Source organism: Rissa tridactyla, chromosome 8 (genome assembly GCF_028500815.1).
Source record: "Rissa tridactyla isolate bRisTri1 chromosome 8, bRisTri1.patW.cur.20221130, whole genome shotgun sequence".
NCBI classification, from domain to species: Eukaryota; Metazoa; Chordata; class Aves; order Charadriiformes; family Laridae; genus Rissa; species Rissa tridactyla.
The window spans coordinates 330,208-357,827 of NC_071473.1; the positions used below are offsets into that span (position 1 = coordinate 330,208).

General features: G+C 44.4%; 1 protein-coding gene across 1 annotated transcript in view; it reads left to right on the plus strand.

The window, feature by feature from the left end:
- OTOA (otoancorin) overlaps positions 1 to 27,114 on the plus strand; it is a 38,660-nt gene extending 11,546 nt beyond the window's left edge. Inside the window, exons 11-29 of the mRNA XM_054213234.1 lie at positions 347 to 470; positions 857 to 1,072; positions 1,618 to 1,785; positions 2,101 to 2,241; positions 2,853 to 2,908; positions 3,267 to 3,384; positions 3,867 to 3,940; positions 4,910 to 5,045; positions 6,298 to 6,488; positions 8,573 to 8,666; positions 9,809 to 9,938; positions 13,461 to 13,648; positions 18,703 to 18,858; positions 20,268 to 20,410; positions 20,801 to 20,937; positions 21,886 to 21,983; positions 23,887 to 24,079; positions 25,496 to 25,585; positions 26,162 to 27,114. Coding sequence (XP_054069209.1) covers positions 347 to 470; positions 857 to 1,072; positions 1,618 to 1,785; positions 2,101 to 2,241; positions 2,853 to 2,908; positions 3,267 to 3,384; positions 3,867 to 3,940; positions 4,910 to 5,045; positions 6,298 to 6,488; positions 8,573 to 8,666; positions 9,809 to 9,938; positions 13,461 to 13,648; positions 18,703 to 18,858; positions 20,268 to 20,410; positions 20,801 to 20,937; positions 21,886 to 21,983; positions 23,887 to 24,079; positions 25,496 to 25,563 — 2,431 coding nt within the window. The 3' untranslated portion in view covers positions 25,564 to 25,585; positions 26,162 to 27,114. The remainder of the gene's footprint in view (positions 1 to 346; positions 471 to 856; positions 1,073 to 1,617; positions 1,786 to 2,100; positions 2,242 to 2,852; positions 2,909 to 3,266; positions 3,385 to 3,866; positions 3,941 to 4,909; positions 5,046 to 6,297; positions 6,489 to 8,572; positions 8,667 to 9,808; positions 9,939 to 13,460; positions 13,649 to 18,702; positions 18,859 to 20,267; positions 20,411 to 20,800; positions 20,938 to 21,885; positions 21,984 to 23,886; positions 24,080 to 25,495; positions 25,586 to 26,161) is intronic.
- The last annotated feature ends 506 nt before the right edge of the window (positions 27,115 to 27,620 follow it).

Below are 27,620 nucleotides of genomic sequence, written 5' to 3' on the forward strand. Positions count from 1 at the left end.
GCCCTCCGACCTTTTCCAAGCAGAGGTTATACTGCAAATTCTGACAAGCGGTGTGGCGTCATTAGCCGGGAAAATCCAGGCACAGACAAATGGAACCAGGAAAGTTCAATTTTTGACAGCACAAGCGATCTGGGCAGAGTTCAGCTGAATGCAGAGAACAGTGCATATGTCTCGTACCCAAATTTCAGGCCGTGTGGAGTTTTAAAGATCGCAGTTTAAGGCACTAGTGACAGACAGAAATGACTCAATTTTTGAGCACAAGTGGGGTATACCATACTAAATGACAGTTTCCTGAGAACGACACCTTGTATGTCACGAGTTGGCTAATGTATTTTCTTCTACATAGGCTAGGTTTATTGGTTTGCTTTTATGATGACATGGAACAGATGGATTCTGCTGTGGCCCGGGCTTTACTTCATCAAATGATTAAATGCAATCAGTTGAGAGGTTTCCAGGCTGAGGTTCAGAAGGTGGGTACAACGCTCGTTCTTCTTGCCTACCTTAATCCTGAAACCAGAGGAGAGACTTTCTTCTTGAACTTGGAAAGAAAAGAGTGAAAAATCACTGGGATCTAAGAAATCACTAGAAATAGTTCTCAATCACATAATGCAAAGAATAAATGCCCATTTTTGGTTTGTTTTTTTTTTACAGCGCTCATTCTTTTCTCGTTCTGCTTTGCTCCGTCCCATATTCCTTTGACAGCTGTGGTTCTATTTTTGAGTTTTTATGAAGTGTGTGGTCACTAAGTGGTTGCCACTGCCTATTCCAGAACCTCCAGTTAAAGTTTTGGATGATAATGATAGTTGGTTCTCGGCAGATTTTTATTTGCCATCTGCTTTTTTTTGGTTTACTTTAGCTCAAATCTCAACTCCTGAACATTGCCATGCAAAACCAGACGCTGAACGATGTCCTTGGATCTCTGTCAGATGCCGTGGTTGGGCTAACTTCAAGTGAGCTGGAATCCTTATCGCCTGAAGCGGTGCATAATGCAGTCGCAACATTAAACCAAGTCTCTGGGTGGGCAAAAAGCCAAGCTATGATTCTGTCCAGTAAATACCTCTCTTATGAAAAGGTACCTGTGATAACAGCTTTCTTACTTTCTATTTGTAAAAGTGAAATGGCTTTTTCTCAACAATAACCGTGTGTTTTAAAAACTTAGTACAAGACTTCTTTTTAGCATTGTTAGTGGTCTGAAAATTTTTGTTTAAATCAAATAAAAACATCCAAGACTGTACCTCCCAAAGTAGTTCTCTAGTAACAGAGAGAATGACTGTTTGCATTTGGCAGTTGTATATGTTATTTTGTCTGTATCACTGCCTTAGGCAGAATTTGCATGATCAGAGATCCCAGACTATATATTCAAATACACTCTAATGGAAGGGATCGTGGTCCTCTCTGAAGTTTCAAAAAAAGGAGCCTCAGGGAAAATTGCCACATTTGTTCCCTGGACCATCTTGTCTGAATTGAAAGGAATCTGAGGAGAGTGCATCCCCAGGCAAGAAATGTATGAAGTATTCAAAAATAATCATTTTGATTTATTTATGAAGTTTCGCTTTTAAATGCATCTGCTGTTCACAAGGCACAAAACTTTCTGTTTGTTTGTGGTTATCTCTGCAGGTTTTATCGTTTTATAACATTAGTCAAATGGGCGCATTGGTGACTGGTGTTAGCACCCAGACATTCTACAGCATGAACCCAAAGGAGCTTTCTCGGATTATTCGAGGCACAACCTCCCAATACCTATCTGACTTATCACCTGCACAGCAACAAGGGATCCTCAGGAAGGTGATTATAAACCCAAGTGTGTAGTGGGTTCTCTCTGCACGAGAGTGCAATAACCAGATATGCAGAGCAGGATTTGAAGTGTTGTCACCGGGACGTGTGTTTTAGCTCAGTGGTTAATGTTTGTAATGTTTTCTTCTGAACACCAACTATATTTTGAAGGTTCTCTCTTGCTTGGTTCCATGACGTTTTTAATACCGACATGTTTTCCCTTTATCCTCTTAAGAGAAATATTACACAGAATAGAAAGAAGGGCAAATCCTGTAAATCTAAGCATCAGTTCTGAAATGCCACGTATTTATCTGATCCTCTTTTTAGATAGCTGCATTTGGAGATTTTTCTTCATCAGTCAAATATATACAAGGAGCTTTCTTTAAAGACATATCTCTTTCTGATTTATGGAAACAGACTGGTTATAATCCCCCAATGATGAAAGAAAAAGAACTAAGAAGAAGCCAGGTAAAAATTGTTATGCAGTTCCCATTTCACTGCAATTTAGTATGACAGAAAATAGGAAAAGTGTAATATGTATGTGTTTAAGCAATATTGGTAAAAGGAAGGTTTGCCTGCCCCAAATATATCTTGATATAAACAACCAGAGGTCACTTAGAGCCTAGGCAGCATCCTGACACAATGCTACAGAAAGGGAGGCGTTAATATGACGAGTTCAAAAGTCTTCAATATTCTGCCACATAAATTTTCTCCTTCCAGTACTGAATCCTGTACGTTTGCAGGAACGACTACTCCTTTGGCTCGGTCCGCAGAGATGAAAGGTTGGACCAGAGGATCTCCAGAAGTCCCTTCAAACCTAAATGATTCTGTGGTTGTGTGCCATGAACATGTTTAACATCATCCCATAGTACCATTCAGTGGTGTTTTGTTTTGTCTTCTGAATAAGAAATTCTGCACTGGGTGCCAATCCTTTAGGTTGGCCAAACTGTACCGTAGAAATGCCTTTAGAGTACATAAGAGAGTTAAACATAGAAAAACCTAAAAACCTTGCGGTAGTTATTGTGTCTTACAACTGAATTACCTAAGCTTAACTTTAAATATGGTGGGTTTTATTTCAGGCTTTGTATCTGTATGAATTACTGTCTAAGAAAAACTCTCCTGTTGACCTTCTAAGGTATGGATGATAGTCTCCTTTGAAATGGGGTTAAAGTCTAGTTTTGTGATGAGATCGACTTGGAGGGAAACCATATGTGGTTATTTTGTATTATCTTGTGTGTATTCATTCCTGGGTACCACAGGATAATTCACCTTCCTCAATAAAAACAGTCTCCAAATCCAAAATCAGGATCGAGGCATTGCAGAGGTTTGGATATTTTAAGGCTCAGTCAATTTGATTACATTTTTACTTTCAACGGCTTTTAGATTACAAGAAAGGGGGGAAAAAAAGGTGGTCAAGAAACTGTATCTTAGGATGAGCAAGGACTAGATCCTGCTTAAACATTCAAAAGATTGAACTTTGCTTTTCCTTTCAGCACAGGACACCTTGTGAAAGGAGTAACTTGTCAACTCATTGAAAGTATGGGCGCAGACTTTTTTTTAAACAGTTTTAAAATCTTTGAAAAGAATCTTCATCTGCTTTCTCCATATCAGGTAAAACCAAAAAAAGGACTTTGTGTACATAAACGTACTACCCAACATCCAAACTGTAGGTAAATTAGAATGTGGTCCATTCTTTTTTTCATTTATTTCAAAACCCTGTATATGAACTTGTCTGCAAACATACTTCATGTGTGTTATCATTTTGCCAATTTCGCGTGTCACTTGCAAATTGCAAGAAATTTCTACAGTCCTTTTAACTTGATGTTTCATGAGTAATCTATTTGGAAATATATATCTGTTTTGGAAACATACAAATGCTCTCATGCACTCAGATACAGGATGCTTCGTCTCTGATGTCTACAAAAACAAAACTCTGAACTACTTTAAAAGAAAAAAAGCCAAAGAAAAATGCTTTCTGAAAATAATATACAGTTTTATATATACTAATTTATAAGCTGTAATAAACAAACCACATTTTAATTCTTCCTCAAAATTTCCAAATGTTTAAGATCATAATTTTTTGTTGCTTTTAGGTTAATTGTTTGGCTTGGAAGTTTTGGAAAGTTTCCAATGCATCTATTCCTCCCTTCCTCTTATCAGTGCTTCCGTAAGTCACATCTTATGACATCTTAAGCTACTGCATTCGTAGCACTACATTCAGAGTAGCCTTCAGAGCACTTTTTAAATAATCTCTTCAGTCTTAAGAAAACTAATGATTCAAACAAATGGTAGTTTGAATCTAAACCAAATGGTAGTCCTGAATTGTACTTGTTAATTCCCCTTTTTCTTTATTTCTTTCTTCCCACATGCTTAAAGGAATAAAAGGGAATGGGCACTGTTCTTTTCCTGGAATATTTCTAATTGGAAAAAAGTACGAAAATAAAAGCATTCTATTTGACAAAGCATTACTCTAGTTAAAAAACAATAAAATAATAACAGAAATACTTAAATACAAGGCTTTCTACAAACCGCAGCACCAAGTTATTTGGCCAACAATTGCATCTTGCTTGTTCAGGACCCTCAGAAGTTGCTGGTGCTTTGGCTACACACCCCGATAAGGCTGGGCTTGCGCGGCTTTTGGGTATGGCTCTGTTTGCAAAGGCTGCCTGCCACTCTGTGTGGAGAAGAGGATGTTTTGTTTAATTTGGCAGGCTTTCCTGGACTTTGATAAAAAGGAAGCCTACTCTAAAACTGCCTGTTGTCCTTAACTCACCTACCACATCTTCATTCATCAGAAAATTATTCCTAATAAAAAGGAGAAAGGGTAAAAGTTTCTGAACTGCAGACAGTCTTGTTTCATACGGCGTTAAAGCACCTCAGAGCACTTTCGTCCACTTGCAGCTATTTATATCCCTTAGACATTTTTTGGAGTGAGGTTCATGTGCTGATGAACTGGAAGATGATGTAAGTTAAAGAAAGACGTGGATTAATTGCAACTTTTCTGGCCTGGACAGTTTATAATTTTCAAGTCCAGACTTGTCTTTAAATTTCTCCACCATCACAGATTTTATGGGTGTGGGTATGGGCGTATCAAGGTCAGGTTTACGTTCTGAGACCATTGGAATTCTCCCTGCAGGACTGAGTACCTGGAGTATGTCTCGGGCCCTTTGTGCATCCCTTTCATTGAAAGCCTGGGGAAGACTGAGATGGACCTTTTGAATCCAAGCCTCCGCAAAAAGAACGCTGTCCTGCAGAAAGTGCAGGAGTGCTTGGTAGGTACGGCAAGGAGGGGTCAGCAGCAGAGGGAGCCCTGCAGAAAAAGTCACCTGTAATTGGACACTGACAATTCCAAACTAAGTGAGAGTGGTTGATTAGTTTTCTCCCCCTTTATTGTCATGTGGTGCATCACAAAGTTATCCTGCCTACTTGTACTCCCCGGTCGACATGCACACGCTCACCGTCTCCTCTGTAGACAACCTGGGACACAGGCTCCCCTGCTCCGTGTGTGTGTGGTGAAACCATAGCTGAGGGCTCTGAGAGCCCAAAAGCGAATAACACCGCATGATAATTTCTTCATTGTCACAGGCAAGAGCAGCTTAGGCTATCGCCCAGCTTGGAGAAGCTCTGGGTGCCAAGGCCCCAAGCAACCTGCTGTAGCTGACCTGATGTGAGCATCCGAACTTGTGGTTCTGTGTGCACGTATTGCTGCACTGCTGTGTCAGTCACCATCTACATAAGTATCTGTATTCTTACGGGGGTTTTTTGTGTACTGTTTTGATTTTATTCTTCCCTGCCGAAGGAAACCTTTTTTATAGCTTCCTTAACGATTTTCGCTGACTCCATGCACGTGGCGAGGTGTTCTCACGAAATGCCGCTGCTGTCCGGGACAGCCCGGAGCTGACCCTGTTCCCCCCTGCTCCGAGCCGAGGGTGGCCCAGCACATCCCACGGGAGAGGTGGAGGGACCAGGAGGGTCTGGTGACTTCTGCTGTCTGGGAGCTGCGGCAGTCACCAGTTTTTAGGGGAAACTAGTTCTTTGATGTAGCTGTGAATATTCATGTCCCTATACATGCCACCCAGCCCTATAATCTCCAGTGTTTTGGCAGCTGCTTGAGGAACCCCCAGAGAGAAGCCTTCTGACAGCAAGAGCTGGTGGCCCTTTCCCTTGCGAGAGCTCTGCTGCCAGGCAGAAAGGCAGCACCTCTGCAGGTCTTGGGTGCTCGCCTGGATGTAGAGATGGGGGCAGGAGATTTAGTTTTAATTATTTTTTTATGTGTGCTTCAGTATGGAATAAAGAATACACTGAAAGCTCTGACAAGTGCTTATTAAGTATCACCAGCTGCATTGGTGAAAGCAAAAAGTATAAAGCAGTCTCAGCAGAAATTGTAGATTAAATTGCCGGTGCAAACTGTTGTGTCTTTGTTCGTTAAAGGGTCACAGAGCTTAAATGCATTGTGATGCCGTTGAGTGATACAGGTGAGAGCCAAGATCAGCTCTGCCAACAAGGTAAATGCTCTTGTTTCAGAATGGCTCCATTGCTGATGAATTTGATGTTGACCTACTTGGAAATCTAATCTGCCACTTACCTCCAGCCTTTCTGCATGGCAGAATGTCCCTGAAGGCGATGGCAACAGCCCTTCCTCAGTTCAAACTCTGCCGCCAGCTCAGCCACCAGCAGAAGACTGAAATTAAATACAAGATCCTCGAGTTCTATGGGTGAGGTATTAGATGTACCGCCGTGTGAGTGCTGAGGGTTAAGCCGTGCAAATACCAACCGGTCGCTTTGCACAGACAGAACTGCAGTGAAAACAACCCAGAGTGACTCCTGTCACCATCCGAGCTTGGGGTCTCTGTGCCCTCGAGCGAGGTTTCTGTTCTTGTGTGTAACGCGGTAGCTGTGGAACCCAGTACGAGCCCCGGGACACGCGGTCCCACGGGAACAGCAGAGAAGGGGTCGTGTTTGAGGAGTGGCCGGCAAGGAGCCTCCCTGGCGTGGCAAGGGAACGGGTGTTAGAGGCAAAGGATGGCGCAGGAATGCAAAGAATGGGAAAATGGAAGTGGGATACTGGGTGTACAGGCGCGAGGAGGGAAATCAAGCAGACTGCACGCTCCCTGGCAGTGGGAGAAGCTGGAGGGATATAAGGTTCAGCCAACCGAAGGAACAACGCAGCGGCGAGTGCGATGTCAGGAGTGACTGGGGCCAGGGGGCTGATGGAGCCACACTGCTCTCTGTCCTGCAAAAAACAAAGCTGTCCTCTGTCTGGCAAGAATATACTGTTGTTCTCTTGCGCTGTCCCTTAGGAGTATCTTGCATTTGAAAAACGAGACTAAATGCGTAGTTTCTAACGCATCCCTCCAGCCCCAAAGCCTGTCACTGCACCTAATCGTTTTGGTTGCTCGTTCAGCTTCCTCCCAGTCATTTTTCTGGTAACGGAATAGCTGTATTTTCCACCAGATCCCATCCCTGCATTAATCTCAATACAGATCCATTTTACTGAATCATGTCGCACTGTGCTACGTAATATTTTATTTTATTTATTTTGAAAATATTTGTCTAATCAAACATTCTCATAGCGGAGCAACAAACCACATAAAGTTTTCTGTGAGAACACGCACGAAGGGATTTGTTACTATCATCATCTTCAGGCTCTTTCAGGCTAAAAATTATTTATTTGAGTGCTTTCTTAAGTTAACCACCAATGTGGTTGGCTAATATTTTTCAGATTCGTATCAAACAAAACCTGCATAGTGCTAAGCCACATACATTTTGAAAAACCCAGCACCACTCAGAACTGAACCTGAACTCAATTTTTAAGACCTGAAATTCCTAGAAATGATTTAGCATGTTATTTCAGGAGATACGGTACCTACCGCAGAACTGATCTCTCCTGCAGAAATGTCATTAGATGTGGCTCTCCGAGGTGTTAGATCTGCCTTCCATAACTCTCGACATTGCAGAGGAATGAAAGAGCAGGCAGTAAAAATAAGGAGCCAATAAGGAACGGATTTAAATCTTCTGTTCCATCCTGTCCTCCGTGTTTCTGTCCCTTCATTTTAAAAGGCAGCGTTAGCAGCAGCCTGGTGCCACTGTTGCGTTCCGGGGGTGTTTAGTGAACTCCAGCTCTTCAGGGCGAGGGGGAAACTCTCTCCATTTCTCCTCAGTGTGCAGGGATCTCCTCGTCAGAAACGCGAGCGTCCTCAGCTCCTGCTGGCATTGTGGAAAGTTACAGTTGCCCAACGCCAATGAAAAACAGACCCTGTGCACCTGAAAATAGTTAAATGTTGGAATAGAGGAGGGTTTTTTTTCATTTATAAGCAAGTACTGGCAAGTATTGCTTGCTTGAAGTATTGGGCGCGTTGGCCCTTAGGATGAGATTCTTGGGAAAAGGGTGGTTTCAGTTTTGGTTATGAGGTTTCTGCTTCTCCTTTGATACCATTTTGCAGACTGCTATTGCAGTATGAACCTGGTAGAAAAAGTGAGTTTTCTTTTAAAAAAGGAATTATTTCTCCGTGCTTGAACACTGTAATGCTAAGAATACTGTGACCATTGCAGGAGAGAGCGCTCCATTACCCCAGTATTTGAAGGCCTTCGCTGAATATACTGAGAATTCCACTAATGCCCGATGTACGACAGGGAGATGAGAAAATGCAATCTGATGTTAATAAGCATGAATCATCACATTGACATAGAAGTGTCCGTGTTTCCTATGCGATACAGTATAAGAAAAATACTGAAGTTTTAGTATAATTTTCATTGCAAACATTCTTTATTAATATAATTTTCCAAAATATTTCTTCAGCTCCCCAAACAACTGGACAGCTGAAACAACATCAGATGTTGGACCACTCATAGCTCTGCTGTCAAAAGGGGAATTAAACGTCCTTGCTGAAAAGGTATGTTTTTATTAGAATTTTTAAATTTCTAAAAGTTAATATTGGAATTTGTATTTGTGAATGTCATAATGCAGTCTAAATTATGTAACCTGAATGCTAAAACTAGGTAAATAATTCTCTTGGCAGAGAACCATGTGTTAATGTTTCACACGTTCTTGACTCCGTCAAAATTTCTGAGATTTCTTATTGAAAGTAATGGAAGTATAAACAATTATTTGCACGTGTACAATGATAATTGTATATTGCCATGTAGAAAAATAAATGGTGCATTTATAGTGACGCAGACTCAAACATTTTTAGTACTTAACACCTTGCAGCGTCGTTTCCTCCATTCATCCGCCTTCCAACCATAAAAGTTATGTTTCTTATCCTGTTAATAATGGGATCATACTGGTCAAATTAGCATTTACTCTCGCGGCCCTTTGCCCTAGGGCCAGTGTAGCACACAGAACTGATAGCCTCAGTATTGCGCTTCGGAGTTTCTTTGCCCTCTTTAGTTCTTATAAGCTTTTAATTTTTATGTATACAAGTAAACTGTACTGGAACGGGGAATTCGTTCTTTAGCAGAAGTGTGTGAGCACAGTCAGCAACTTTTCCTCAGGAGATAATGCTTTTAATTGACCAAATAGAATGGGACTCTTCGATGGAAGGGAAGGTGCCCAGCAGGGTGGAAGAGAGAGGTCAAAAAAGCCTAAAAAAGGTGACCAGGTTAAAGTTATTTCTCATAATTTAATTGGGTCCCTATCCTCAATTCTTAGCTGGCAAATTTAAGACAAAATGAAGTACTTTCTGTACTGCACATACTAAACCAGTGGAACTCATTGCTGCAGGAGGGTCTGGACAGGACTCCCATCAGTGCTGAGGTGTTGCCAGAAGCCGAGAGGGCAAACCAGAGGGAGAATCACTCAGAATTTGCTTTGTTTCTAATTTTTCCCCCTTCGAACTTATGCTGTTGTGACCTTTCAGTAGCAGCCAATTTACTCTCCTCTTCTGAAACACCTGCACAAATAGGAAGGCGGCTGAGCCATTACGAACCCCTGTTTTGCTGAGGTCTGCACAACGCTGCCTCTGCAAGTTGATTTGTTTTGAAATGGAGAAAGAAGCCTTGTTTATTCTCTCTCCTTCTTTCTTTCCCTTTGAAGTTCCCCGATATCATTTTACAAATAGCACAGACGATTGGACCGCTGTCTTCAGCTGAAGAGCTTCTCTCAACTGTATTTGACTCTGTCTCCAATGGCACATCCAGCATCGACTCATCTCTCACCGGACCCGGTCGGTATTTCACCTGGTGTCTCAGAAAAGTGCCGTTTGGGGCTCTGATGGTGCAGTTGAAACAGACTTTTTCTTTCACCTTGTCATCAAATGCGTTCTGAGAAGCAGGGCAATAAAAAGTAAAGCACTGACTATCTTAAAGACGTTCAGTGTTTTAGCAAGGCCAGTGAGAGTCTTCGTCCTGTTGCCTGCAGTTGTCGCATGCATTGGACAATTGCTGAAACACTTGATGTCGTTACAGGGTGGTACCGTTCAGCATCTCCTGGAATGTTCCTGAGTGCACAGAGGAAAAAGATGAATGATTTGAATTAAACGGTTTTGTTTATTTTTACTTTCCTTTGTAATCTAAGTGAAAAGCCTTGAATTAAAAAGCCGTGAAGGGACAAGCTACTGTTGTGCCAGAAGACTGCACATAGTTAGTCCTGTGCCAGACATGAGCTTATGTTGAGTTGGCTGTTCTTAAATCTGACGCTGGTGGCACTGTGTTTTGTCTGTCCAAATGGACAGAGTTTGTTGTAATCGAAACAGTATTTTAATTAGCAGCCAAACTAATCTGTTAAAATCTCTGGTGATAAATGGATCGTTTTCTTTGTATAAGGTACATACGTTGACTATATTCTATTATTACAGTAACTATCCTTCCTCTTACTTGAAATTCACCCAGGCAGAATTTTTAAGCTATGCCATCCTGTGCCACGGAAAACCGCCCTGCTGGGGGGGGAGGCTTTTCAAAGCACTGATGGGAATTTAGACCCCAACAATTCCAAGGAGTTTGTTACTGTCTGCCTTCATGTCTTTGAAAACCTCCCGTCGGTTCTCAGCCTAACAGAACACAGTCCAAGCTCTCAGGCACCCTGAGCCACCACGGCACACAGAGCAGCAGCTCTGCACGCCGACTGCGTGTCTCTGGGAATGGATTTGCTCCTGATAATGCTGAACTCACACGCAGAGAGAGACAGAGGGCGTTCTACAGACTTGTATTTTTGCATAGCCTGAAAGAAACCCATGGCCTCCGTTGATCAGAGTAGTCAATTATCAGACTCTAAAAAAGCAGAATCGAGCTGGTGGAATAGCAGGACGCTAGTCCACCTGTATGCGTGAAATGCACTCTTCCTTGAACAAGTAAACCATCAGATCGTAAATCATATTTCTTTAGACATGGGCCACAGGACTAAAGGTTCAGCCCCAGGCATTTCAGGGCGCTTGTGTCTACGTGTGCCTTTTTAGGCCTCTGGATCACAACAACATAAATCCCGAAGACTTCTCTAATCAGACTAACTCATCTCCAGCGCAGTTGCAGAGCTGTCTCACCTGCGTTGCAGGACCCTTATCAACCTGCCAGTGAAGCTAATGATCTTTGTGCAAGGGCAGCTTGGCTCCAAGGCTATGGAGGCTTTTCACTCCTCACTTGGGGTGCACGAGCTCAGCTCGGGGGAGCCTGGGGGATGAAAAATTGAAGGATCATTTGTGCTAGTCTAAGAAATACTTCTGCAGTCCAAGTGTGGTATTCAGTTTCTCTTACCAAACATAATCTTATCAATTCCACACCACTTGCACGGTGGTTTCAATAGGAATGAAGTTTATGGATGATTTGTAAATCGCTAGGCAAATGGGTATTGTGAAAATGGCTCTGGAATAACACTGGTGCTCTTCATGCTACCAACCTGCTGTTTTACATTTGCCACAGTCCAGCTGTGAGCTAATGTTAATAACAGTAACAATTAACAATAACAAATAACAATAACAAATAACAATTACCAGTGACAGAGTTCTTACATCTATGCCTGCATCAAGACAAAAACAAAGGTGGTGCTTAAGGCGAGATGGAACACACCAGGCAAAACCCAGGACTCGTGTGTCCAAGATGCGACCAGAAAGCCATGGCAGTGCTAGAAAAAGAATTCAAGTTGCTTACCTCTGAGATGTTGTTTTATATATATATATCTATATATAAAATATGTTCTTCATCAAACTATATGTGATTATATAGCAAAAGGAAGAGTGAAGTAGCATCAGATGCAGGAAGCAAAGCCAGGAGTCTAATTAGCATTTCCCTTTAATGTAACACGCCAATGCATTTGGTGTGTTACAAATAATAAAATTAATGTTTTTTCCAAGAACACAAAATACTAGGTTTTCATGGCTTGGGGAAGGGAGCTGCATTGTGTCTGGAGGGTTGTATTTACAGGATAAAAGCTGACCTTTTGCAGAGGGGGGGTGACACAAGGCAGCCTCGGCGGAGGGCGGGAGGGGGAGAGCGGAGCATCAGCTGGTGCAGTGGAAGCTGAACAACATTTTCGTTTGCTCAACAGATTCAGTCTTTTCAGCATTCTACCCACTACTGCAGCTTCCTTTGATGCAAATAAATCCCTCCTCTGACGCCTTTCAAAGTACAAATCTACTTTGTACATCCTCGCTTTAATTTATTTTTCTGGGGGAGCTTAGCTCAGGCACAGCATCTGTGAAATTCTTGCATTTTTACAGTAGTGACCGTATCTGAAGACATGTAGGGATTATTTGGTTTACATAATTATTTAATAAGGTTTTCCTAAATTAGTGACAGGAGAGAGAGCAGTAAGCAACCACATTAAGGACTCTAATTTCTGCTTTCCATCAATATTAGAGCTAGATTATGCCAACAAAGACCAGGATTTGTTAAAACACACAATGGAAACTGTCTCGTTTGATCATGCGTAGGGCTAGAACCTGACTGTAAATAAGATTTTTAAATGGAGTTTGTCAGTCCAAACAGTTCTGTTGTAAGTGAACAGCCCTCTCAGATCCTGACATTTTAACAAGGTGCTTGACATGAAGAGCAAGCACCGCACTTCGCCGACACTCCCTGCTTCTCTCTTCACCTTGTTTAAATGTCAGGCAAGTCTTACAAGAAATACATCTTTGCCAGGGTATTTCAGAGTAAAAGGGCCTCTCATGTCTGTCACTTCCCCGTAGAGCGGGATTCAGGTGTGTGCTGCCAGAATGTGGAGCGGTTGATGCAGCCGCAGTGTTTTTTGTGAACAATGACACAGCTAAATGGAGTCATCCCAAAGACCTGCATTTCATTCTTTACTCAGGCAGGGCTCCCAGAGGATGGTGGTTTTACCTCAGAATAAGCCCTTGCCCTGGGTTCTGATGCCTTTCGGGAATTAGACTTGAAAGAAACTTGCAAGAAATCAGCTGCTCTTATTGCACACATCCAGATTGTAGTTTTATTGTGGCATCCTATGTTATAAATGTTCTGAGATATATGTCTGCTCCTATTTTCCAGCGTGCACTACCTTTGGAGGACAAAGAATATAACAAATTTCTTGCAAGTTAGGCGAATTCTAGTTTTTATATCCAGGATGTTAACAATGTAAATATCTTGCAATGAAATAATTTCTTTAAATAATTAATTTATCAATATCGCATCAGCTGCAGTTAATTCATAGTCTGTCACCATCTTGAATCTTTATATTGCTTTGATTTCTTTTTTTCAGTCTCCTTGAAGAAAACTCTTGCTGTTTGAATTTTTTTTTCCAGATTGCCTGGGAACCAGAGCTCCTTCTTCAGACGAAATTATTAAATTAGTGGAAGCAAATGTCTTTTGGTCTGTTCAGGAACTGAAATGCATGGATGCAGGGACCTTTGGCAAAAATGTAGAACTTCTTGGGACCGTCTCAGGTTTTAACAGCTCCCAGCTTATTGCCTTGAAGGAAAAAGCCAAGCAGGTAACTATCCTGGCTGTGAAGGAAAATTAAATCCATAATTTGATTTGCTGTTATTGAGCTATGCAGTCCTAAAATAACTGTGCTACGTCAATGTCACCACTGCTGCAAGAATATCTATTGTTTATTGGAAAAATAATGTGAGATGGTGATAGAAGACTATTGCCCTTGCTTTAGAGTCAACAGGCAAGTCATTCTGAGCTATCGGCAGCTGAAAAACTTAACTGCTTTTACTTTTTAATTGCTTTTCAGTTGCTTGCTTCTCACTTTTCTTTCATAACTGAGAAGTCAGCCAGCGTGCTATAGGTTGTTGATTGGCCTGCTGAGAATTAAGCTCAGAGTGTTAAATTGTCTACATCAATGCTAAATATAGTTTACAGTGGTGTAAAACCAGACTGACTGAAAGAGACTGTTACTAGCTGAATAAAGCTCACTCTCCCACCTTCTTGTCACAGGCAGGGACAAGCCCATCAGTGGGAAATTTTAGGGAGGGGAAAAAAAAAAAAAATCACACATGTCTTTACTCGGATGTTACTGGTGAGTGCAAGTTAGGGAAACACAGCAGAAAGCAGACCCCCATCTTTGCCAGGCTGTAGCTCCGTGGAGCGGGACAGGGATGTGGTCTCGGCTCTCGTCACCGCTGGTGCCTCTTTCTTTCAGGGCAGGACGCAGCTCCTCCCGAGCTCCTCAGAGAGGGCCCTGCCGGGCTCAGCCCGCGGGTGATGTCGGTGCTGCAGCAGCGGCGCAGGAGGCCGGGAGCCTCTCCTGTGTCCGCAGTGCAGGACCTGTGCTGGCTGCAGGTCAGCGTGCTGCGCCTGGGGCTGACCATCAGCGAGGCGTCTGGGCTCCCCGCAGCACTGCTGTGGCCACCTGTGGGCTGGGAGAGAAGTCGGACCTTGCTGATTTCTTACACCTGGGGACTGAGAGCTCTCGCGCTCTATGGAAAGTGTCCTTAAAGATCTGCCAGCTCGGTTCTGCTCCCTTGTCCCGAGGGCAGTTTCCCAGGGGTTCCTATTGACTAACTTCTTGAGGAGCTGTGAGTTCACTTTCATAAAACTCAGGGTCCTGACTTTACTCTTCCCCTGGGCCGTATCCCTCAGGACTGCACATTCCACCTGGGCATGATCAGTGCAGCCCAGGCTGCCTCCAGCCTTGGTGTCACCAGTTAGCTTGCGTTGGTGACCAACAGGTCCAGTATCGCACCCCTCTGGTCGGGCTGTCTATTACCTGGCTTAAGAAGTTATCCCCGATGCACTCCAGGAGTCTCCCGGATTGCCGACAGCTCGCCGTGCTACTTCTCCAGCAGCTGTCGGGTCGGCTGAAGTCCCCCAGCAGGACGAGAGCCTGCGGGCGCGATGCCTGCTGGAGCTGGAGTAAGGAGGCTTCGTCAATAGGCTCCCCTCGATCGGGCAGCCTGTAGCCAACACCAGCCACAAGGTTCCCTGTTACCTCTGTCTCTAATTCTTACCCACAGGCTTTCAACCTGCTTGTGGCTGTTCTTCAGAGACAGCTCTTCACACTCTGTCCATTTCTTGATGTAGAGAGCAATCGCTGCCCCTCCTTCCTCGCCTGTCCCTTCTGAAGGGCCTGTAGCCATCGACAGCCGCACACAAGCCGTGGGATTCCTCCCACCAGCTTTCAGTAATGGCAGGTTTCAGTAAAACCAGGTCATAGCTTTCTAGCAGCACGGTGGCTTCCAGCTCCTCCTGTTTGTTGCTCATGCTGTGTGCATTGGTGTAGAGGCACTTCAGCTGGGCTGTCAGCCATGTCACCTTCTCAGAGGAACACCCCTCGATTCCTTTGAGGTACTTCACCTCAAGTGTGTTGCCCTCTTGGCTCCTGTGACCTCAGGAGCCCCTGGCTCATCTCTGTAAGACTTGCAGTGTGCTGCAGTGTAGCCAGCACAAGCTGTGGGCCCTCGCTGACACCCCGTTCCTCTAACCTCGGCATGTGTCCCACAGCTTGCCGCGGGCAAGAGACAAGGCCATCAGTGCGGTTTTTAGCAGTGAAGCTCAGCTTCCAAAACTCCTGAGCTGGAGCTGCTCAAAGAAAAGTGGGACCAACCAGATTTCCGAAAGCAGATGGTGACTCTGCAGCTCTGTCTCTGCAGCCTTGTTGCAGCAGGACGACAGCCCAGTGCAGCAAACACATCCTTCCCGAGACAGCGTCCCTCGCTCAGCACGGAGACACGTGGGTAGGAAAAGGGAAAAAAATATAATCCCAGAAGAAAATAAAAACAGCGCTCATCTGAGGTAGCGGGAACTACAATATTTTACAGCAGTGCAACATAATGGTCTGCCTACAGGGGGGTATCTGCTGCAGAGGAATTGCCAACGAGGCCAATGCACTCACATCCCAGTTACGTTCAGCTCACAGATCCACAGGTCTGTAGTGCACTGAGTGAAAGAATATTCTGTCTGTGTGAGTGTTTGTCAGACGGGTTGCTGCTAGACAAAGGCAGGATTCCTATATGTTAATCTGCAGAATGCAACATGATGTTACACTGGGCGTGAAGCACGAGAAATCAGCACAGGCAAAGCTTTCTGAAATTATGTGCGTAAGATGCTGTTATGTTATTAACTAAAGGGCATCTTTGGTGAAAGGTTTGATTAAGCCAGCTTTAATTTCTCATAAATTGATTTCCCATAAAAGGAACTGCATGGTCCCAAACTAATTCAAAAAGTCTGTTTGTCAGATTGTGTGTTACTGAAAGAAAGAAGCTGAGCTCACTTGTAAGTGGAAGGTCTCCAAGCTCTGCGGTAGTGACAGCTGTACGGATCTGTGGTCTCTAGGTGAATGAGGACAGAGGGGTGTTTCAGCTTCATCTGTTGTGTTATTTATATCATTACAGCTGAGGTTTCATCCAACACTGTTGGATAATACTATTTATGAAGTACTTCAAATTCTGTAGTTTATGACCTAGATCAGGAAAAAGACAGACGACATTTTTAACGGCATGTGTTTCATGTATCTCTTAAGCTAGAGAATTAAGAGCTTTAAAATTGGGCTAATGCTTTTTACTACTTATTTTCTTTGGAAAAGATTGAAATTTCCCAGGCTTAGACCCGTTTTCTATTTCTTTATGACATCGTAAAAGCAACATAAAAGATCTGGTGGAAACTCAGTCAGGAGGTACCGGTCCAGCAAAGCATCTCTTCACCAAATCCTTAGCCCCGAGGTCCCTCGTCGCTCCTGAGGCTGCCCTGCTGTGCGAACAGCAGAGTGTCCCCAGCTCTGCGTAAGGAGTAGCTTCTTCCAGACCTGTCCCCTTTAGAATTATAGACGTGTTAGGGTTGGAAGGGACCTTAAAGCTCATCTAGTTCCAACCCCCTGCCCTGAGCAGGAACACCTCCCGCCAGATCAGGTTGCTCAGAGCCCCGTAAGGCCCCAGCTCAGAGCCTGGCCTTACAAAATTCCAGGGATGGGGCTCCCACCACCTCTCTGGGCAACCTGTGCCAGTGTCTTACCACCCTCATGGTGAAGAACTTCTTCCTAACGTCCAGTCTGAATTGTCCCATCTCTAGTTTTAATCCATTCCCTCTAGTCCTACCACTACCCGACATCCTAAAAAGTCCCTCCCCAGCTTTCTTGGAGGCCCCCTTAAGATACTGGTAGAACACTGTAAGGTCTCCTCAGAGCCTTCTTTTCTCCAGACTGGACAACCCCAGCTCTCTCCGTCTGTCCCCATAGGAGAGGTGCTCCAGCCCTCTGATCATCCTCGTGGCCCTTCTCTGGACACGTTCCAGCACGTCCATATCCCTCTTGTAGTAGGGGCTCTAGAAGGGGCTTTCTTTCTTTTATGCAGGTTGTACAGCTTCGTGTGTAGCTGAAGGTGCAAACACTACTTAGTAGGCCACAGCAGAGATATCCCTTCAACAAGACCTTACTAGCTTTGACCTTCCTAATTTTTTGAACAAAAGCTAAGTTGTAGCTATGCTGAAGGTGCAATAAATATTTCCATGAATCAGACTGCATGAAAGATCAACTTAGCCAAGGGCTGGGATTTTAGTTTTATTTTCCCATGTGGAGTTAGGAGCACAATCATGTACTAGAAAACTGTCATGTATTGACTGACATAAAGCTAAGTTGATGAAGCACATGAGATCTTTAAAGTGAGCTCTTTCTTTTTCCCTTTTTTTTAAATGTGTTCCTGTCTCGTTCAAGTCAGTTCCTCCAGCCAAAACCCAGTGTCTCTTTTTCTGTAACGACAATTGGCCACATTCTGAGAAATACTGGCCACTGACTACTGTATTCTGTCATTTACAACTGAATGTAATTAACAGTTTTGGCCTCTGCAAATTCAGCTCTTGATGTACTTTCATAATTCCTTTTTCCTGAAATCAAAATTTTCTTAGGGCTGATCTGTGACAGCTTTTGAGTGACTGTATTTATATCACAGATGAAGTTAAAAGCAGTGGATTTGTCAGTTTAAACACACTGGTACTGGTTTAGAAAAGCCCCTGCTTATTTTTTTGTTTTTACAGAGCTTTACAGATTTAACTGTATCTCTGCAAACATATTTAAATTATTATTTTTTTTTATATTGTATGCACACAAACTAGAAATCAGAACTTTAGGAATTGGCTATTTGTCTGTATTACCCGATTCTCTACTTTGATTTCTGCTTCCCTCGCCAATGACCGAGCCAGAACGACAGGTCACCAGAGCAACTGGAAGTCCCTCCACGGAGCGGCTGCGGGAGGCGCAGAAGCCTGGCTGGTCCAGGGGCTGCTTTCGCGGTCATGCTGGAACAGTGTGGATGTCGGCACAGACTCACATTTTTATTGCTTTTAGTGGTACTCGCTCCTACAGCAGCACTTCTAGCAGTCCCTGCTCTGACTTATCAACAAGCTCAAGCTGCGCAAATTGCAGCATTTTTAGATAAACTGACCATTATTAGTGTAGAACCTCGAAATCTTTCACAATACCTAAGCCCTGCCTTTTGTGCGCAGAGGCATGCTTCGGGCATTGCCACTTTGAAACCAGGGGGTTTGAGAACGGTCTACGTAGAGGAAGATTCATAATGATCTACAGACATTAATGAATTTCTTCCAAAGGTTTGGGGATCGCTGCCAGGCTGGAAGAGTTATCATATTGTGTCTCTGGGCCGCATCGCTCTGGCACTCACTGAGCATGAAATCGAAGAGCTGGATTTGCGTTCTGTGGACACCATTTCTGCACTGGGTCAGCAGAGGGAATGGACTCCTACCCAGGTAAGTGTGTTACTGAAGGTACTGCTGGTGAAAGGCGCTGGATTCAGGCCCTTTGGGACTGAGGTCCCGGATTGCCCAGGAAATGGATACAGCAACGCACAGTGCTGCTGCTCTGGGCTGAGAGCCCGGGCAGGTTGGTGGCCACGGGCGTCTGCCTGGCTGCTGGCTCCTCGGTGAGGTGGCCACGGGCACATCAGTTACCGTCAGTTGTGGTGGTGACTAGTGTATTCTTTAGCGCTTGCCCACCAAGTAGCGGAAAGGTCAGCAGCTCCTCTCAGGGCGGCCCCAGGACAGACCGTGCTGCCAGGGCACGTTAGCCCTTCCTCACGACCAGTAGTCACTGGAGAGGCCGTGTGCCCCCAGCACCAGCAGCCACTGCCCTAGAAGCCTAAGTTGTTAGCAAATATGCTCCGCTCCTCTTCCTTTCCTTGATTAACGTCTAGTTATGTCGATGGGACTTTCATTATAAGAGCTAAAAGCGTACGTGCAGCTGGCAGCATATTGCTGGCTCCGTGGCCCATTCCGTGAGGGCTCCTCAGCTGCACACGTGCTGGCGTGGTGGCAGCCAGCCTTGGCGGGATGTCACAAATCTGTTTAATAGATTCTTGTTCTGAGGAGCACCATCAGAAGGAAGCACTCGTGAGGGTTTTGTACAATACTAGTTGGCTTTTGATGTTCCCTGCTGTCAGTAAGAATAGATGGTTAAAAGAGATTCATCCTGCTGAGCTTCAGTGGTCTAAAAGCTGGGCAGCTAGTTTAAGCTAGTCATTAAGTCTCAGCATTGTGGATAGATTAGGAAATCTTGGAAGATGCTTGTTTCTTTCACTGACTTTGGAGGATGCCTTGGTGACAGGCTTAAGCTAGACACAGTTTTAAAATGCTTAGTTTAGGATGAGCACCGTCCTAAACAACTTAGGCTTGCAAAGGCGTTTTGGCACCAATATCCCATTTATATCCGGAAATTAATCCTAAGCACAGGTCACCGCCTATGTATGACACTTAAATAAGACAAGATAACCTGAGTATTAGAAAAACTAAAAATTTCTTACTGATGCCCTTGAGTAACGTATGTTTTCTTCTAGCAATTAATTGACTGGGGCAGTTCTGCGAGGGGATCCCACGCCCGTTTCTTCTGGTGAAGCGTTTCCTCCTGACCCAGCAGAAGGGGCACAAAGTGCTTTCAACACTTGCCCTTGGGAAGTGTTTGTGCAGCAGTGCCCTGTCCGAGCGTCACATGTAGGTGGTGACAGTGCTCCTCCTGAAGGCCACAGCAAAACTCCAAGTAATTACATTGGGGAGGCTCAGGATTATATATGGTCCATGGCTTCTGATAAGATTTTGAGCTTCTAGTAACAAAACCTTCAATTATATTCACGCTGTTCATGCGTAATATCTTACTGCTTTTGCAGGCAAGATCTATTTTGCAAGGTTTTCTGGAAGACTCTGGCCAGACGATCAGTACGCTAAAAAGCTTTGACTTGGTTGGATTAGGAGCTATTCTTTGTGCTTTGAACTCCACAGAAATCATGTCCGTAAGGACTGCTGAATTCAGGTACTTCATTTAATACTTAATGAAATATGCATTAGTATCCCTATTGATAAAATTTATTGTGCAATTTGTTTTCCTTCAAGATTTCCAGAGCCTAAAGAACATTATTTTACATTTTAAATGCTTTTAGAAAGGCAATAACTGTTACGAAAGACGTACACTAGTTGTTTAAAATATATTCTATTTTGGGTTTCCTCTGCCATTTATATCCCACCATTTCAGCATTGCACTGAGAAACCCAGGTTTTTGCTCAAAGCATTAAGCATTTGTATGCAATTTGTGTACATGTATTTCAAACTGAAAATGGGTTTACAGCAGACTAGGTGTATTCCCGGCATATTTAGTATTGCAGGTAGTTGCAGCACGTAACGTTAACCTCGTTGCCCTTCGCAGCGCTGCGGTTGCAAGAGTTGGCCTGTTGTTTTGTAGCAGCCCTGTTCTGCGGCAGTTTAAGAAGATGGCAGAGTCTGTGTTCGGAACTGCTGCCGGCTGGAACGGCTCTGTTTTACAGGAAATCGGTACTATAGCAGGTAACAAAACTCAGACTCCAGGCGGTGATGGTTCTGAAGCACTGTTATTAAGCGTTAAAGACAGGTTCGCATAGCAGTGCCTTTTTCTAGACTGGCAAAAGACGTGTCTTCAGAGAGGAGTCACCTGCAGGGATGGACACGCAGCACTTCCGTTAGCACTAAGGAAAAGTCGTGGTGTTCTCTGTAAGGATCTCTGAACGTGCTCAAGCCGACCGCGGGGAGCGCAGCCTGCAGTCATTCGGGTCCTGTAAGGTGGGAAGGGTAAATCAAGGAGGGCACGACCACCCCGTGTTTCAGCCCCCGCCGCGACAGGAGCGCGCTGCTGGGCCGGGGCAGCCGGCAGCTGAGGGAGCGTCGTGAGCGGCTGCCCAGGGAGCGCGAGGGCGGCCAGCCTGGAGCGGTGCCTCTCCAGAGCGCTCCCACAGCCACCGAGGCTTCCTCGGACAGAGGTCACACGGCTTTGTTCAGGGAATTTTCCCCTCGATTGATTAACTGCACGTTGAGCGCTCATAAATTTTAGCATCCCCGATGCCTGGGGCTTCCACGCAATGGGATGATTCCAGGCTGTGAGTACCTAATGGGTGAGGAACAACTCCCGTTGCACGCTCGTGCTCCCTAGTCTGGCCGCAGAAGAGGCTGTGAACAAGCATTCCCTGATAACACCGCTTATGATTTCACTGATTTTATAATTTTCTCTTTTCCGAGATAAAGTGACTCCCGTAGAGTACATTCCATACCAATGGTTAAAGTCAGATGATTTGTAATGTTGGAATACAATGAAAGAAGCAAATCAAAAAAAAGAACCGGTATCTTTCTCCACAACATCCTGGAGTAAACCATTTATTAGATATTTTGTATAAATGCTTAATTTTATTAGCCTAAAAATAAATCTAACAAAAAGAATATTAATGAAGTTTTGTTCCTATTGGTTTTTTTCACTTTTTTTAGGTGGTTTGAATGAGGATGAACTGAAAGCTCTTGATAAAAACTTGATGCCATATTTCCAGCCAATAGCAGTAAGATGTATACCTCCTGAAATTTTCCAAGTAAGAGCACAATTACTGAAGAAGTAACCAAACTTCTATCATTTTTACTCTAGTATAAATAAAATGTAGCACTGATTTATAGCTTGGGTTTGGGTTTCAACAAGAATTTTTCTACGGTGTGTTAAGTGAGAGGCAGTCAAGGATTGGAAACATTAACTTTCAGCTGTACCATCTGTATTTCGATGCCCGTAAAATATGCTAGACAAGCTTTATTTATGCTTCAGAATGCGTCCCAAGGAAAAAGCAAAGATCTAGGGTCAGAAATCAGGGGATGGACTCCCTCTTTCTTCCGACACTGTATTCAGATTTGAGGGGGTTTTTTTCTCTGTTTATTAACATTTGCAAGGATGCTATCATAGCTACAAATTTCTCTGCTGACTATATAGGAGCTTTTTTATTATCCTAAAATCTGACAACATTCTCCTGAGCTGGCTCTGAAAAACAGATTGTACAGGCAGATACAGATCACAAAGGAATTACATCTAATTACAGCCTCTCTGAACGTGGACCAGAAATTAGAACATGGGTCTTGAGATCATTGCCCCAGACTTCAGGTGACTTGGTGACAAGATTAATGTTCTGCCGAGGCTGGTCGCTTTCGGATGCTCGGCAAGCAATGAAGTTGTGGACGGATGAGCTAAACGGATAGTTAACGGTGTCAGCTTCCATAAAAGAGAAAAACTCCTTGAATGCGACTGTTCTGCCCAGTACCGCTGACAGTTTATATAAGCTTGAAACGTCCTTAGTGAAACTATTTCTTTGAAAAACAGGCAAAACTGAAGATGTATGGCATCTTGTAGAATTTCTTTCAAATAGCATACGTTCTGTTAGTAAGAGTAGTAATGATACTACAAAATGTGCTTAACGAGTAACAGGGGACCTTCTCGAAAATTTTTCTGTATTTTAAAGATTCAGAGCAGGTTTTGGTGTTACCCAGGTTCTGTGTAACTTCATTTTGCAGCTGTATACCTTATTCAGATTTTTATTTATGAAAAATTACATTGTATTATGGACTTTAGTTGAGTTAAGAAGAGACTCGATTAAAAAATTTCCGGACCTGTAGACATTTACATGAGTTTACTCAGTTTAAAAGAGAACACCGTTTGGCAGACAATGAAAAATCAGGAAGGGTTTGTTCCACTGCCTGACCTACAGGGAATTTAGTTGTAAAGTAGAATCTGGACGGAGAATTGTTGCAGCAAAGAAGGCGTGTTGTGTAGGGGGGCTGGCGTTCTTGTGACTGCAGAATGTTCACGAGAATCAAAGCAATCCAGCGTGCCCAATACGTGCAGGCTCTACAGACTGGTTAATTGCTATGTGATGTAAGATAATTACTGCAAGATTATGATTGCCAGGTTTCATTTTTAAACACAAGTTTTAACGTCACCAAACTTGGAAGATTTTTGATCTAAAAGAGAAAATTGAATAATGAGATTAAAGCATGGGGTTTTTTTTCATCTCTTTGCTCTGCCGCTAACTCTAATTAAAGGTCAAACATAGGTTCAAGTGAGGTTGCTTGGGAGCAGATGTAAGAGGAAATAAATGAAAACACAAGAGGATGCACACTGTCATCAGTCTTTGAACAGATCAGAAAAAAGTGGCTGGAGAATTAAACTCCCGCAGTTTACTGAGGAAGCGTCCAACACAGCGGTGGCACAGAAGGCTGCTCAAGCTTCCTGTCAGACCCCAGCAGCAAAGAGCCGGGAGAGGGATAGATGAGTGGTCAGTGAAGTAAAAGAATGCAGAGGATTTCTGTTACGCTCTATTGAACTCTCGTATAGCAACACAATGTTGAAGGCTACTTCCCCTCGTTCCAAACGCAAGACAGTGTGACTTCTGATTCCTTACCTGCCTTATTTAATTGAGAGCCGAAACCAATTTTTCTGGCTTTTATTCCTCCCAGGCACTGTCCCCAGAGCAAATAGCAAACCTGGGCCCTGAAAACGCCGCTGCAGTTACCAGATCACAGCGTGAGCATCTGAATGGGCCGCAGCTCCAGAGCCTTCAGCTGGCGCTGGATGGAGCCCAGAGCAGCGCCCCGGAGACAGAGAAGGATGACGGCATGCCCCAGGTGGGGCAGACCCCGGCCCCCAGCGGTGAGTGCAGCTCTGCCCCACGCACACCCCCGGGGACAGACCCCAGCCCCAAGCGGTGAGTGCAGCTCTGCCCCACGCACACCCCCGGGGACAGACCCCAGCCCCAAGCGGTGAGTGCAGCTCTGCCCCACGCACACCCCTGGGGACAGACCCTGTCCCCTGGCGGCGAGTGCAGCTCTGCCCCACGCACACCCCCGGGGACAGACCCCGTCCCCTGGCGGCGAGTGCAGCTCTGCCCCACGCACACCCCCGGGGACAGACCCCGTCCCCCGACGGTGAGTGCAGCTCTGCCCCACGCACACCCCTGGGCGAGTGCAGACCTGCAGCACCACCAGGACCAGACCTGGGTTTTGAAGGGGGAGGTGCAGTCAGTTTTCTAACTAGCTTTTTAACTCATGCCTCAAATCACATGCCAGACCGCGACAAACAGCAAGGGTGTTGTTGGATTTACCCACAGCAAGAGGTAACAGAGGAAGATTGTCAGATGGCATTAGCAGCTATACGCTGCTGTAGCATTACACCACGCTAAGCGCTAGCTTGTGTAAACTGTGGCCTGAAACAGTGAGCTTTTCCCTCTCCTTCTTTGCCATATTCATTGCCTAAATTTAAGGCAGGATTCTCCATCTCTGGACCTTCAGATCACAACCTTTACCTGCAGCAGAACCTTGTTTGCAGAGCTGCAAGTGAGAAAGGAGTGGGTCAGCATCTTTATCCAGACTGTAGAAACCCCTTGAACTGTTTTTCCTGCTGTTCCCGCCCTGTTTGGAATTAAACCCTATTAGTGCCTATGCGTCAGTGGTTTAACATCTTACTTCTGCATATTGCAGTCTATGCTGGGCAAGTCATGCTGGCAGGTGCGTTAGTGGCCGTTCTACGAGTGAGATTTTGCACGTAGTCAAGCCAACGTTGAGAACTTATCCCTGTTGGACAGCAAATATTGTTGCTTCCAGTGACACCAGTGAGACATAAGCTGTTGAAGAAGAGAGAGGGATGTCGAGGTGCTAAAATAGGAGAAAGGAGGACTAAATTGCTGTGATGCCGGTGCTGTAATCAGAGCAGAGCTGCCCAGCAGCAGCTGAGCGGTGCTCGCGGCCCGGCTGCCTGGCGCGGGGGACCTGTTCCCTCGGCAGATGTGCCAACGGGAGGAGTTTCCTGGGTAAAGATCAGCTGAGCTCTTGAGCTTCTCATTTATTATTCCTCTCTGTAGTGAGCACCACCCCTACGAAATGCTTCTGTTCGCAGCTGTGTGTGTAACCTGGAAGGGACCATTCTGACCAGTGTCATCTTTTCTGCAGCTGAATGTAATTAAGAGTCAAATGCTGGGAGTTGCTGCACCTCTTTGGGTTGGTGTAGATAAGACTGTACTAGACCTGAACTGTATCGTGACACTAAGACTTAATGATTTCTGCTTTTCAGGTGCTCCTTGTTTGAGTGGCTTCAGCATCTGGTTGTGTGCTGCACTTACGCTGCACCTGCCTTTCTGAGTCCACGACTGTTAGGCTTGAGGTAAGTTATATTTTCAATAAGAGGTAGCTTTATAACAGAAACATAGTTCACCTGTAACAGCGAACACCACAGGGGGAAGGACTGCGGGACCCCCTTCCTGCTTTGAATACAGAGAGAACAATTGCTGAATAATTTTTCTGTATTACAAAGGTGTCTTGTACTTCTATTAGACTAGCTTAGAATCTACTCAAGGGGAAACAACTTTATCTTATCTTTACCGTAAAGCCAACCTTAACGAAAGTATATTTAAAATTCCATGTAACACCAATCCATTACTGCATTGTTATTTGGAACATGTTGTTAGTATTAATCTGTATTTTGCCTGTTACAGTCTATTGATTAGATTTTATTCCACAACTGCTTTGATAATCTCCAGTTAAAAGAATGTTGCCATTAACTTTAACTGGATTTTAGCATTTTGACAGGCTAAAATTTAACGAGAGCATTGGTGGGCTTAAGGTATGAATTCCAATTAAGCAAACTAAGTGCTTAAGTGTTCTACTTAGTGTTTAAGACTAAGTGCAAATCAACATATGTCAAAAGACTTAGTATTTTTCTTCGCTTTCTGATTTTCAGTGTCCCGTAGCTTACAGAGGAGACGCTAGAGATAAAGAGCCGCAGCTCAACGTGAGCAGTAGAATCAAGAGGCTCCGAGATGCCTGAGTGCAAAGTGGTTAGTTTCTTAACACCTTCGTCTGCCATCATGATGTGAAGTATCCCTTTTCCCTACCTTTACCATTAACAAGTTACACAGGATCCCTCCAAATACTTCAGACAAATTTCAGAACTGGAAATGGCTTATTTGTCTCATAAGAAAACCACTGGAAGATACACTTACGCGCTAGGGAGGAGCCTGAACGACCCAAGGGACACGTGGCAGGCGACTGTGACTTGGAGGCTGATGCGTTGTACACACCCAGTGCTTTTTACATTGGCTGATTTGTTCTCCCTGTGGTATCCATCTGTTGGGGTTTCTTCTTGTTTTCTGAGTGTACGTTCCTCCGGACAGAGGCGATCCTTCTGCGTGACGTAGTAGAAACCGTACTAAAAGTTACTGCTCTTGCAATAAAATAACTTCATCTCCGGGCTGCTGGTTTAAATCCTGCTCAGATAAGAAGTGATGATGTGTTCTTACAGCGTAAGCACCTGTACAAAATGTAGTTCCCCATGGCTGTATGTATCAACCCAGAACTGTTGACACAGAGGGGATTGGCAATACTGTTAGCATTTCACGCGACAAAATGTGCCATGGAAACCTGCTTATGTTCACCAGGAGATGGTCCCTTCACTTCAGGTGGGGCCGAGGCACTCGACTGGGAGTGGTGAGGGGAAGCTGCTCTCTGGGTCTACGTACTACTGGGACTGTCAGCACAGTACTTTCCACAAGCTTTGTAATAACTAATTTCTCATAATTGTAAACCACAAATATTTTCATGTGTTTTATCAACACACGGCTTACGTGTCTACTGTTTTCCATGCCACACCTCAGTATTTTAAACAATGGAAAAAACAGATTTATTAAAAATCCTCTGCATGTGAACTTACATTTTGATGTCATTAATATGATTTTATGCCGAGAACGCATGGTACCGTTTTCCATTTTGCCATTGCACAAGTCTATCTTTTCTAGACTAAAAAAAGCAATGCATAGACGTAAAAGTTTAGCTTTTTCATTGAGGGCGGTACGGTAGTAAATGCCTCTCAAACTTTTATTTGTATTTCTTTATGGCAAACATTACATCTAGCTTCACAGCGCTGAAAGCAGAACAGAGCTGCGGTAGAGGTGCGGCCGAGGGGCAGCCGGAGGGAGGGCAGAGGCCTGTGCTGGGGAAGGTGAGCATCGGCCGTCGCTGCTGCTGGGAGTGAGGGTCCCAGCCCAGTCCCGCACGTTCCGTAACTCCTGCGGCGGCAGGAGACGGGCTGATTTTCAGGGCTTTGTTACTGACAAAGCAGGCAGTGCGAGCGCGGCCGCTTTTTACCCCCCCGGTTCCCGCTCCCCGTTCAGCGATCTGCTGCTCTCGCAACTGCCTTTGCT